The sequence below is a fragment of the Oncorhynchus masou genome, chromosome 20 (assembly GCF_036934945.1).
Source record: "Oncorhynchus masou masou isolate Uvic2021 chromosome 20, UVic_Omas_1.1, whole genome shotgun sequence".
NCBI classification, from domain to species: domain Eukaryota; kingdom Metazoa; phylum Chordata; class Actinopteri; order Salmoniformes; family Salmonidae; genus Oncorhynchus; species Oncorhynchus masou.
In genome coordinates this window covers 10,885,795-10,899,582 of record NC_088231.1, presented here as the reverse complement: position 1 = coordinate 10,899,582, position 13,788 = coordinate 10,885,795, and the positions used below count along the sequence as shown (strand labels likewise).

General features: G+C 50.3%; 1 protein-coding gene across 1 annotated transcript; it reads right to left on the bottom strand.

The window, feature by feature from the left end:
• Positions 1-7,513: 7,513 nt before the first annotated feature.
• Positions 7,514-11,464, bottom strand: LOC135506964 (zinc finger protein 184-like). The gene is made up of 3 exons (XM_064926404.1): positions 10,761-11,464; positions 10,202-10,317; positions 7,514-10,005 (listed from the first exon to the last, which is right to left on the bottom strand). The coding sequence occupies exons 1-3, from the start codon at positions 11,026-11,028 to the stop codon at positions 8,755-8,757; spliced, it is 1,635 nt and encodes a 544-aa protein (XP_064782476.1). The 5' UTR covers positions 11,029-11,464; the 3' UTR covers positions 7,514-8,754.
• Between the last annotated feature and the right edge of the window lie 2,324 nt (positions 11,465-13,788).

Below are 13,788 nucleotides of genomic sequence, written 5' to 3'. Positions count from 1 at the left end.
GCCTTCCCCGGGTGTGCACGTCATAGTTCCTTTTCTGCCTCACACCTGCATTCACCAGCTGCTCTCTGGCGAAGGTGTGGGCTGTCTCCAGGCGGTCCTGGAGTCTCCGGGCATACTCCGGCCCCGGAGGAACATGAGGGCTATCCAGGGGCCGACCAAACGCCATCTCCGCAGGGGTGCGGATCTCTCCCCAGCATGAGGAGGGCAGGCGTGCAGGAGGTGGAGTCTTGGACAGCGGAGCGGCATGCCATGAGGACCATAGGCAGGTGCTTGTCCCAGTCCCGCTGGTGTTTGGAAGAGACGATGGCCAGCTGCTGTCCAAGCGTTTTGTTGAAGCGCTCCACAAGGCCATCACTTTGAGGATGGAGAGGAGTAGTGCGGGTCTTGTGCATACCCAGCCTCTCACACATGGTGGCGAACACACGGGACTCAAAGTTTCTGCCTTGGTCGCTGTGGATGGACTCTGCAGCTCCAAACCTGCTGAACATCCCCGCTGTCAGGGCGTCGACGATGGTCTCTGCCTCCTGGTCAGGCAGAGCATAGGCCTCGGGCCATTTTGTGAAATAGTCCATGGCCGTGAGCACCCAGCGGTTTCCACTGTCTGTGGTGGGGAACGGCCCAACTACATCCACTCCCACCCTCTCCATGGGAGCCCCCACTGGGAACTGTTGGAGCTGAGCATGAGAGCGGCCTGGGGGCCCTTTCTCGCTGTGCAGTTGTCACAGCGGCGACAAAAGTCCTCCACATCCCTCTTGTGCTGCCCCCAGTAGAAGCCCTGACGGAGACGGCGCAGTGTTTTTGTGACCCCAAAGTGTCCAGTCCCCACCCCCATGAGTACTCTGGAGCACAGCCTCCCGCAATGCTTTTGGGACCACCACCTGCCACCTCTCCTCTCCCGTAGCTGACTCCTTCCATGCCCGCTGTAGCACGCCATCAGCCAGCCGCAGTCTCTCAAACTTCGACCACAACCCTTTGGTCGCGAGTGAGAGCGCTGTCACCTCTTCCCATGGTGGCCTCACCTGCGCCTCTACCCACTGTAGCACTGGCTGTAGGTCTGTGTCCCGTCCCTGCTGCTGCCGCCATTCAGCCACGTCGACAGTCTGCAGCTCGCAGCAGACTGGCCCGCTCGCCCGACACACTGTGGCACAGACACCCTCCTCTGCCCGCAGCTCTCTCTCCCGTCCCTCTCTCCGTTCACAGTGGCGGCAGCCGTCTGCAGTACAGGGCCGACGGGACATGGCGTCGGCGTTGGAGTGGCGTGCCCCTGCCCTGTGCACCACCATGAAGTCATACGGCTGAAGCTCCTCCAACCAGCGTGCCACCTGCCCCTCTGGCTCTCTGAAAGACATGAGCCACTGGAGAGCAGAGTGGTCAGTCCTTACAGTAAAGGGCAGACCACCCAGGTAGTACTTGAAGTGTTTGACGGAAGCCACAACAGCCAAGAGCTCCCGCCGGGTGACACAGTAGCGGCGCTCATGTTTGTCAAATGTTTTGCTGAAGTACGCCACCACTCTCTCCCCCTCTGGCCCCACCTGGGCCAGCACCCCACCCATGCCCACATTGCTCGCGTCTGTGTCCAGGATAAAGGGCAAGGTGAGGTCAGGGGGCGAGCACGGGGGCCTCGATCAGTGCACGTTTGAGGGTGTTGAACGCCTCCTCACACTCCACTGTCCAAGTGAAAGCCTTGTCCTTCGGCAGCAGGCGGTTCAGTGGAGCAGCAACGCTTGAGAAGCCCCGTACAAACCTCCTGTAGTACGAGGCCAGGCCCAGGAAGCTCTTCAGCTGACGCTGGTCGGTGGGGGTGGGCCAGTCTCTGACAGCCCCTACCTTGTCCTCCATGGTGCTGATCCCCTCCTTCCCCACTCGGTGGCCCAAGAAGGACACCTCTCCTCATGAAGTGGCACTTCTCGGGGTGGAGCTTCAGACCTGCGGCAGCCACCCTCTCCAGCACACGCCGTAGCGCCCCCAGGGCTGACTGGAAGGAGCTGCCATGGGCCAGGATGTCATCGAGGTATACCAGACACTGCTGTCGGGGATGCCATCCAGCACCCTGTCCATCAAACGCTCAAAAGTAGCTGGAGCGTTGCACAGGCCAAAGCACAGGACCTTGAACTGCCAGTGTCCTCTGTTAGTGGAGAACGCAGTTTTGGCTCTGGCCTCTGGGGAGAGGGGCACCTGCCAGTAGCCACTGCGGAGGTCTAGTGAGGAGAACCAGGAGGACCCCTAACCAGGTCCAGCGACTCATCGATACGTGGTATGGGGTACGAGTCCTTCCTGGTTACCTCATTCAGCCGCCTGTAGTCCGCCGCACAGAACCTCAGCTTGCCCCCTTCTTCGGAACCATGACGACTGGCGCCGCCCAGGGGCTGTCTGAGGGCTCAATGAAGTCTGCCCGCTGCATCTCCAACACAGCCTTGTCTGCCGCCTCCTGGCGTGCCAGCGGGATACGGCGGGGACGCATCTTGATGGGTCGAGCATCACCTGTGTCGATCTCATGCTGCACCAGATGAGTCTGACCCACCTCTTCCTCACTCAACGCAAAGCTGTCTCTGAATTCAAACAGCAACTGCCACAACCGTTCCTGCTGCTCGGGGTCAAGACCAACACAGTTCCTCCCCCATATCTCCCTCACTGCAGACAGTGTCCTCTCCTCTCCCATCTGGGGTAGCTGGGCTGGGGGTTGCGGCCCGGGCTCACAGAGGGCTGTGTCATGGAGGTAGCTGGGGGAATGTAACACACCGCCGTAGGTGACAGGGGGACTGGGGAAAAGTCACACACAGCTGTGGGGGAGGGGCGCAGCCATGAGTCTCTGCTGCTTTAACTGTTGGAGTAAAGGGTTTGTTGGGTTGAGTGAATGTGACATTAGGGGGAGCCATGGTGACTTCCGTCCCTCCCTGGAAGCTCAGTGTGCCCCTATTTAGGTCTAACTGGCAGCCTGTGCTCCTAAGAAAGTCCAACCCCAGGATACAAGGGTCCTGCACAGCCGCCACCCACACAGGATGACGCACAGTCCTGCCCCCTACTGTCAGAGTCATTATTCCCTTCCCTTTCATGGGTGTCAGCTCACCTGTGACTGTGCGGAGCTGCACAGTTGTAGGCTCACACTGAGTCCAACCTGGCACAATATCTGGCCTCACCAGGGTTACTGTGGACCCAGTGTCCACCAGGGCGGAGCAGGGCACCCCCTCCACAGTGACAGGGACATGACAAAAGTCCCCAACACAGGTCCGGCCCACCACAACAACAGGCTCCATCCGCTTGCCCTCGTCTGCTTCTGGGGGAAGTGGAGCCTTGCTTCCCGTCTGTGCCGGTGGGCTCCTCCTGAAGATGATGGTGGTTGGGATAGAAAGCCAGGGGTCCGCACTACCCGGTCTATGCGGACCCCGAGCCGTTTCCCTGAGCTCTGGGGGACATGGGGCAATCTCGGCGCAGATGGCCTGGCTGGCCACAACCCCAGCAGACCCTGGGACCAGGGCTTGTGCTTCGTGCCGCCTGTAGCGACACAGCCCGAATGAGTTTTGTCATTTCGGCCACCCAAGCAGGCTTTTCCGGCTCCGGGCTGCTCTGCCCCCCAGCTCGCACAGAGGGTGTGTCTCCCTGCACCCCCACCAAAGCCCCAGCTGAAGCCCCAGCCCACACCAGCTCCCTCTCCAAAGCCATCTCCAAGGCTGTCTGCAATGACTCAGGATGAGCCAGCTGGGTCTGTATGCGCAGCTCCGTAGGAGAGAGCGCCTGTATGAACTGGTCCCGTGCTAGCTCGCTCTGCACGGAGGGGGCATGTGAGCATATGCCCGCCGAGAGAGGCTCTCAATGTCATTAGCTAGCACCCGTAGAGGCTCTCCAGGCTGTCTGCGTCTATTACTCAGTTCGGAGCGCAGTAGCCCGGGCTGTACACACTGTCCATAGCGCCTCCTCAGTGCTCCCACTAAAGCACCATAATCATGCCTGTCCTCGGGGCTAATCAATATCAAACAGGCCAGAGCTTCATCCGTGAGGCATAAAGCCAACTGCAGTGCCCTTTCTTCATCCGACCACCCCTAAAATGAGCTAACAGTTCAAACTGAGCATGAAAAGCTTCCCAATCCGCCTTACCGGAATACTTCGGGGTCTTAACAGATACGGACGCAGCCGGGAACTGGGCGCCGCCATGTTTGTTTACATCCTGAGCCCCAGATTCCTCGTCACGCCGCGTCGACGTCGCCACTTCGGTCCGCCCACCAGAATCCGCGCGAAATACAGACGACGACGAAGCACTCATGCCCGCTTCAGCCGCCATCGCTCTAACGTCCTCCCTCAAGCGGCCTCTGCGCTCCGACGCCCTGGCGATCTCCTCAGACAGAACCCCCGACGTCCATTCACACGCACCTCCTTGGCCATAATCGTCCCCTACCTCCACCTTCACTTTCGGATTCCCTCGACGCATTTTCAATCCCCGTTCTCACCTATGGTAGCTAGCCACATAAGTCAGCTAGCTAGCTGGCTAACTTGTATTACGTTTTTACTTCTGACACCAATGTAATGACCTGACTAGATCATAAATGAGCAATTGTCCAGACAGAGGCTTGAGTTTGCGAATTGACGGTTTATTAAACCAACTTTACACAGGCTACTGTTTGGGCCGTAGCACACGCCAAAAAGATAACAGATAACCCACAAGCCAATCGTGACCTTCTCTTGGGAAGCCCAGACGTACGAGAAAAAGAACAAAAAGCTGAACCTGGTCTTAACTTCCAATGCTCCACCCCCCCTCCACGCCACTCCGCCAACCACCCGAATGCCCGGCATCAGAACATTCCAGGCATTCCCGTGATTGGCAGATAGCAGGTTGATTGACATGTCGGACCCCGCGAACACTGGGTACTGGTCAGTACAACACAACCACCTCCTAGCCTAACACATAACACACAGCTGTCTGTGCGGGTCGCTACAATATTAACAAAATTTGGATACATCATTTGATAATGATCAATAAAAACTACTATAGTTGTTTAATTTACAATCACTGTTCTGAAATAGAAAAAGTCTCGAGATTCGATACTGTGTTTTGGTTTTAGGATAGATTAATTCGCCATTTGGCTGTACGCCCTGAACTATCTTTCACCTGCTAAAACTGAATTATCTAGACAAAATTCAAAGATTCTTGTGAAAGCTCCCAGCAGAGCTGGAATGAGATCGGCACTCTCATGCCTTCTTCAGAGCAACTGGAAACTCGAAAATCTCCGACTTCAATGCGTTCAAAATAACTGGGAACTCTGGGGGAAAATATGAGCTCCGACTGGAAATCCAAGTCGAGAACTTGGGCCTCTTTCTACAGTTCCGACCTGAAGATCACTGGCGTCCTGATTAGACTGCATTTTTTTCTTTCTTTCTCTGAGTTGCCAGTGGTCTTGAAAGCACCATCAGTTCCGATTTCCGACACCTGTCAGATGGTACTGTGACGTCCGAAGCTTCGAACGTCATCCTCACGTGGTATTGTTACTTTGACGCAAGCATTGAAACGTTGTCGAATCAGTAGTGCTTTGAAAACTGCATCGGAGCTTCTGTATTAATCATCCCCTCACCACCTTCTGAGATCTCCAGACCCTCCTCACACCCCTCTTCCTTCACCAGCAGCACCTCTAGACCCTCCTGGAAGAGACAGGTGATACAAATCACACAGACATACACTACCCTAAGGTACATACATGGATAATACACGGACATTGCAAAAATTTGAAACTTTCTGTCCAAAAATGACGCAGAAAAATTAATTCATGCTTTTGTTACTTCTAGGTTAGACTACTGCAATGCTCTACTTTCCGGCTACCTGGATAAAGCACTAAATAAACTTCAGTTAGTGCTAAATACGGCTGCTAGAATCCTGACTAGAACTAAAAAATTTGATCATATTACTCCAGTGCTAGCCTCTCTACACTGGCTTCCTGTCAAGGCAAGAGCTGATTTCAAGGTTTTACTGCTAACCTACAAAGCCTTACATGGGCTTGCTCCTACCTATCTCTCTGATTTGGTCCTGCCGTACATAACTACACGTACGCTACAGTCACAAGACACAGGCCTCCTAATTTTCCCTAGAATTTCTAAGCAAACACCTGGAGGCAGGGCTTTCTCCTATAGAACTCAATTTTTATGGAATGGTCTGCCTACCCATGTGTGAGACACAAACTCGGTCTCAACCTTTAAGTCTTTACTGAAGACTCATCTCTTCAGTGGGTCATATGATTGAGTGTAGTCTGGCCCAGGGGTGTGAAGGTGAACGGAAAGGCTCTGGAGCAACGAACCGCCCTTGCTGTCTCTGCCTGGCCGGTTTCCACTGGGATTCTCTGCCTCTAACCGTATTACAGGGGCTGAGTCACTGGCTTACTGGTGCTCTTTCATGCCGTCCCTAGGAGGGGTGCGTCACTTGAGTCGGTTGAGTCACTGATGTGATCTTCCTGTCTGGGTTGTGGGTTTGAACCCCCCCCCCCCCTTGGGTTGTGCCATGGTAGAGATCTTTGTGGGCTATACTCGGCCTTGTCTCAGGATGGTAAGTTGGTGGTTGAAGATATCCCTCTAGTGGTGTGGGAGCTGTGCTTTGGCAAAGTGGGTGGGGTTATATCCTTCCTGTTTGGCCCTGTCCGGGGGTGTCATCGGATGGGGCCACAGTGTCTCCTGACCCCTCCTGTCTCAGCCTCCAGTATTTATGCTGCAGTAGTTTGTCTCGGGGGGCTAGGGTCAGTTTGTTATATCTGGAGTACTTCTCCTGTCTTATTCGGTGTCCTGTGTGAATTTAAGTATGCTCTCTCTAATTCTCTCTTTCTCTCGGAGGACCTGAGCCCTAGGACCATGCCTCAGGACTACCTGGCATGATGACTCCTTGCTGTCCCCAGTCCACCTGGCTGTGCTGCTGCTCCAGTTTCAACTGTTCTGCCTGTGATTATTATTATTTGACCATGCTGGTTATTTATGAACATTTGAACATCTTGGCCATGTTCTGTTATAATCTCCACCCGGCACAGCCAGAAGAGGACTGGCCACCCCTCATAGCCTGGTTCCTCTCTAGGTTTCTTCTTAGGTTCTGGCCTTTCTAGGGAGTTTTTCCTAGCCACCGTGCTTCTACACCTGCATTGCTTGCTGTTTGGGGTTTTAGGCTGGGTTTCTGTACAGCACTTTGAGATATCAGCTGATATATGAAGGGCTATATAATTAAATTTGATTTGATAAAACAGACTTTCAACATGGAGTATTAACCCATCCTCACTACATTTGAGTCCTATACTCTAGTCACAGAATGACTTCATTGTTGTTAAACCCATCATGGTGGAAAAATGTTGTGGGTAAAAAATAACTTATAAATCAAGTCATCAGACAAATCTGTCTAAACTATTTTGACATGTACAGTAGGTGTTTGTTAGTGTGTGGGTATGTGTAGGTATATTTAGTAAGTCTAATGGTTATAAAGTGCTGTTGGGTGTATGCAGAATAGGGTGAGATCTGAAGTGATATATACTAAAGAGTCTCAAGGAAAGTCTTAGAATGAAAAGTCCCATTTTGTGTTTATTAAACATAAACAAGTGTTAAATACACCATATGAAAACCACACATACACGCATCTCTGTGTGCTTAGCAGACATCTCAGCTTGGATGTCAGCCCACCACCTCAAGCTCAACCTCGACATGACATAACTGCTCTTTCTCCCGGGGAAGGTCTGCCCACTCCAAGACTTCTCCATCATGGTTGACATCTCCACGGTTGACATCTCCACTGTGTCCCCCTACCAGAGTGCAAAGACCCTTGGCGAGACCCTGGACAACACCCTGTCATTCTCTGCAAACATCAAAGCAGTGACTTTCCTGCAGGTTCATGCTCTACAACAGTAGAGTACGATCCTTCCTCACACAGGAAGTGGTGCCGGTCCTAATCCAGGCTATTGTTGTCATCTCCAGTCTAGACTACTGCAACTCTCTGTTGGCTGGGCTCCCTGCTTGTGCCAACAAACCCCTGCAACTTATCCAGAATGCCGCACCCCGCCTGGTGTTCAACCTTCCCAAAGTGTCCAACTGCTCTTTGGCACACTACTGGCTTCCAGTCGAAGCTCACATCCACGACAAGACCATGGTGCTTGCCTACAGAGCAGCAAGGGGAATTGCCCCTCCCTACCTTCAGGCTATGCTCAAACCCAACACCCCAACCCAAGCACTATGTTCTGCCTCCTCAGGTCTCTTGGCCGTCCCACCCCTACAGGGTACAGCCCCCACTCAGCCCAGTCAAAGCGCTTCTCTGTCCTGGCACCCAAATGGTGGAACCAGCTTGACTCCCACCATGCTTTCATTTTTATACAGCGCATCAATTTCTTGGATTATCAACTGTTATCAAACACATGAGTTGGAAAACATTAGTGAATTCTACTAGATCAAATGCCAAAATGAATATGCAGTTTAAGTATGAAGTACGCTAGTATGGGTATTCGGACACGGCCACTGCCTGGCTGCAATATTCTACACAGGAATATTCAACACTGAAGTCTGTTACTCTTCTAATTCTAAATCGGAATGTATCTTTGTGTTCAATGCAAGGTTTGATCTAAACGTCAGAAGCTATCAAGTGGAATGGTTACTTTCTACGTTATATAGTGAAATGTTTTTTCTGCTGGTGTATCCTGAGGTAGCTCCTATGAGAACCTCTTCCTGCAGTGCTCACAGGCAAACTGCCTTTCTCCCATGTGAAGCTTCAGGTGCATCTTCAGCTGGTTCTGGTGGGGGAAAAGTATTTCCAAACTAGTGGCAGCTGTACATTTTCTTCCCCGTGTGGACCCTCTGGTGCCTCTTCAGGCTGGACGAGTGGGAGAAGCTCATGTGACACTGGGGACAGCTGAAGGGTTTCTCACCTGAGTGGACCCTCTGGTGGCTCTTCAGGTTCCAAGCCTGGGAGAAGCACATGTGACACTCGGTACAGCTGAAGGGTTTCACCCCTATGTGGACCCTCTGGTGGATCTTCAGGTTGCCAGACTGTGTGAAGCGCATGTGACACTGGGTACAGCTAAAGGGTTTCTCCCCTGTGTGGACCCTCTGGTGTCTCTTCAAGGTGCCAGCCTGGGTGAAGCGCATGTGACACTGGGTACAACTGAATAATTTCTCCCCTGTATGGACCCTCTGGTGGATCTCCACCTTCTGGGGGCAGCTGAAGCCTTTCTTACAGAACATGCAGAGGAACCGTTTCTCTTTACTGTTGCCTGATGTTGCTCCCCCTCCTCGAGTCTTGGACCTTACATCCTTTGAATTCAATACCTGATCAAAAAGGACACAGCCGTGTGAATTGGAAGGTGCCATTGATGTGGACTCTGGGTCTGAATCCCTGAACGCGTGTAAAGGGGAGTGGGTTGCGATATTTGGATTTGGCTCTAAGCTTTCCCGGTAGTCTAAGAAGTCACTAGTGTTGCCCTGTGACTGTCCTTCTCCTAAGTGAGTATCGTCTGCATTCCATGTCAGAGGAGGGTCGCCCTCCTCCTTCACAGTCACCTCATCTACAACCAGACCCTCCCCTTTCTTATCTAGGGACCCTTCAGAGTATATACTACTGCTGTACTGGTTCCAGTCCCCTCTCATTGGATTAGTCTGTGTATCTAAGCCCACAGGCATGTCATCAGGTATCTTCTCTGTCTCTGTAGTGTATGAATAGGACGGATCATTGCTATTCTGTAACGTGTCACTTGAGTCCTGATGGGACAGAACCTTCCTCGGGCTCCCGTAAAGTAAATACTCAGAGTGGCGACCAGGAGGACTGCCCAGTCGCTCCAGCACTGTTAAAGTCGTAGTGTCCGTCTCTGACTTTAGGACAGCATTCAGCGTTCCACTGAGGTCCGTGATGCTGTGTCGGGTCCTGGGCAGCGCTGGTGTGGGGGTGGGGTCCTCCATGGCTACAGGAGGTGCCACTCCAGACGCTGCACCATCCTGGATGTCTCTGCTGTGCCGTGGGTCCTCTCCTTCAGACCTCTCCAGCTTGACCCCAGGACCTGCAGCCTCTGCAGACTGAGACAAGAAGAGGGGAGGTCATTACCGGTACATAAGTTGAATTGGATAACAATGTCATAGGGAAGTCTCACAAGCTTCCCTATGGCAGATAAATAAGGATGTACATGTAAGCAAGTGAATAGCTGAGGGGAGCCTTTCTGAAATAAACTGTCCACATTTGATGTACTGTAGTTTGTTACACTATGACACTAACCTCTTTCACGATAACATGCTGGGGTGAGGTTCCACTCCCCTCATCTATAGCTATGGGTTGGTCATCTCTCCACGCGTTGTGTCCCACTGGCTTCATAAAGCTCCTGTGGCCTTCACCTAAAAGAGTGATTGGGGGGAAAAGGGATAGTGAAATTAGGTACTGTCAATGTGCAACTCTATATTGTACACTACTGACACTGTCTACATTTGGCAAAGAGGATGTAAGGTAACACTTCTTATTGATATACTATTTATTGGTGGATTGATTATGCTCCTTGCATCACATTAGTTTAATTGAGCATGACAATAGGAAATTCAGCAAATCAAGAATCTGCTTAGAATATGGTATTGTGTCTTTGTGCAAGAAGAATTTGTTCTTAATTGACCTGCCTGGTAAAATACATAAAAATGTACAAGATAGTTAAGTAATCAGGTGAACTATTGCATATTATCCAAACAGTGACCAAGACCCAATTATGGGTAATACATCTGAACACATGTGCAGAGGGGTCAGGGCGAAATGCCCCACAGCCTCGGCCTTCGGCAAAATAAAAATGTACCTCTTGCCATTCCTCTGTATTGGTCGAGGATCTTGACACTACTGGGACGAGTAGCTAGGGCGCGCTCTCGCGCTGTCTTCTCTGCGCGCTCCCGTGCCACTTTCAGTTCTGTCCGCAATGTCCTGTTTTCTTTCTGGCTTTTAGTTATTTCCAAACAAAACACTGCATAGTCGTCGTCGACGAGTTTACAGATCTCTGCCACGGCTGCATTCGCTAGCACCTCCATAATGGAGGCTATTTGAGTGTGAAAAACCATACGTTTAGCCATTGTTAGCAGCTACTAGCTAGCTTTACTTAAATAACATCTATCAACCAAATCCAGTCTCCAACGCGAATTAAATACTAGCTGGGGTATGTGATTCTTTGCAGATCAATTAGTCATATGTTGAGTTCCAGGGTGTTAATAAACGTCTAAATAACAACAATCAAAAACACAACGTACAAAATTGTTCTGATTTAATGTTCACTTCCGTTAACACTGACGAAAAATGATCTAATTGGTCGGCGTCATAGCTCAAATGGTGTGGTTAAATGAAAAAAAGAATGCTCGCTGTTCTTTGAATTACGGTACTTACTTATCAAATCTCCTATTCATGATCAGTATATATCTTTCAAGCTTAGAGCCGACTTGTTTAGAAAGAAGTGTGTTTGCAAGAATACAGTAGAACATATTAGAAATACTTTATTCCATCTACATCACCCCAGTAAGGTAAATATTCAACTGTCCTTGTTCTAGCCAAGGTTTACTGTCTCTCTAAAAACAGGTATTTACACAAGCCTGTTTCAAATGACAAGTTAATGAGGGATATGTGGTTAATTACCCTCTTAGCCCTAGTGTTAGATGGGTACCTTTTGTGGTGAACGCCCATCCTGACCCTGTCTGCATTCATGGGGTAACCATGAGGTAGCTAAGGAAGGCTAGACCCAGGTCCAGGCCTTCTACCAACCCAGTCCCCAGGCATTAAACAAGACACTGAAGGAGAAGACAGACTTGCTGATAGACTACCACCAGGGGGATCTCGCACCACTATGTGAAGGCTGAAGCCCAGGGTGACCTGCTCTGTTCACCATGGATACTGTGGTGTTTGTATCATAGGAACAGGAGGGTCTATCTATCAGCCCCAGGCCCTGCTCCATCCCTGCACTGAGACTGTGAAGAGAAGGGTCTGGACTGCAGACTGGATCCCTGACTGGAGCCTCTGTCTCTCTGATGACCACCAGGACTGAGGTTGTTCAGTCCACCTGTCCACTGGTTGTGTTCTGTGTAGTGGTGGAGTCTCTGTCCCTCGTGGTTCGTTCCCGGTTTCTACTCTGGAATAAACAGCGACTGCTCCTGATCCAAGGTCCTGATCTGGTTGTGACCAGCCGCTTCAGAGGTCCAGTCTCTCCTACCAGCAACACTGGATCCTCATGGACTGCAGACTGTGTAAACACAAATTGTACAGAAGAGCATATAAAGGTCTATATAAGAAATTCTTTGCTCTACAAACAGAAACATGATATTATAAAATGTTAACCACAGTTAAGCCCACCTCTAACACCATGATTCGAGTACCTAACAATATGGAGCCATTGGAGTTAATTATTTAAAAAATGTCCTTAAGTGAATGAAGTATAATGTTTTGCTCGACTGTGAGAAGGGAAACTCAGTCCCTGCAATGATACAAAAATAACCAAGTCATTCAGCACAGAGTGTGGGAAATGTGGGGGCCAAGCAGGCTACACGTAGCCAGCTACAGTATGTGTGTGGAAAACATTTAATCACAGGTAATGTATTATATGGAGCTATACACCTTTAATGCTAGTCCATAACTCCATTGTGTTTAACAACCAATCAGTATCACTCTTGAGGTTTAAGGTCAAGGGGATATGTGTGTTAATAGTGTTATTAATAGTGTTAATAGTTACCATGCTTCAGTCCATGTAATTGCAGCAGCCACCAAAGAAGAGCATGACCACATTCTACAGCAGGTGATAGGCAGAGCTATCCCTCTGAATATGAAGTTCTATGCTGACGAGATGTAATACATGGTGAGTGAAGTGCATGGGACACATCAGCGCAGACAACTCCAAGGTGACAGCAGTCGCACAGATGCCCCCACCAGAAGACAGAGTTTACTGGGTATGACACGTTTCCTAACCCAGTACATCCAAGATGAAGCCACACTCACTGCACCACTCAGAATGCTTCTCAGGGAGGACATGGCACGGCAGTGGCACACAGAACAACAATCGTTAATCGTTACTATTCTACAGATATAAAGCTAAAAGTAATAGTACTTCAGTCCCCACTGTCAAGTTTATTTTACAGTGCCACCTAGAGCACGAGTGTTAAGACGTTTAACGTTAGTATAGTCCATTTGTTACTCCACTCACTCACTACTTGTATCTGTTAGTTTTGTGTTGTTGGTCTTTGCTAGTTTAATGGTCCAGTCGGTAGGTAGGATTCACCCACTCACATGGCTGGTATCACCGTCATGAAAAGGGGCATGAGGGAATCCCTACAATATGATGTTTTTCTAAGTAGTGAGAACACTCTGGAGCAGACAATGTTGAAAAGTAATTTTTAGATGTACTTTTCTGAAATGTAGTTTTGCAATTCACTAAAACAAGCAGACAATATTTGCATTTGCACCTGGGTAACCACAGGTTGTTTTCCCTACAGGCAGGCATTCTAATACTGATTGGAACTATACGCTATACATGGGCCGAATGGCCTCTCTCCTGTTTGGATCTTCAGGTGCCTCTTCAGCTGGTGCTGGTGAGATAACCTCTTCTCACACTGGGGCAGCTGTAGGGTTTCTCCCCTGTGTAAGAAATCCTATGGCGCCTCTTTAGGTTGAACAAGTGTGAGAAACTGGCCGGGAACAGGTGGCAGCCAAACACTTGTCTATTAATGTTCTGTGGGGACCCCAGGAAGAGTAACTGCTGATTTTGCAACAGCTAATGGGGATCCTAATAAAATACCAAATACCACAGCTGGTTGTAGAAGTTGTCCAAAGAGAGAGCCTCATGTTGCAGAAACTTG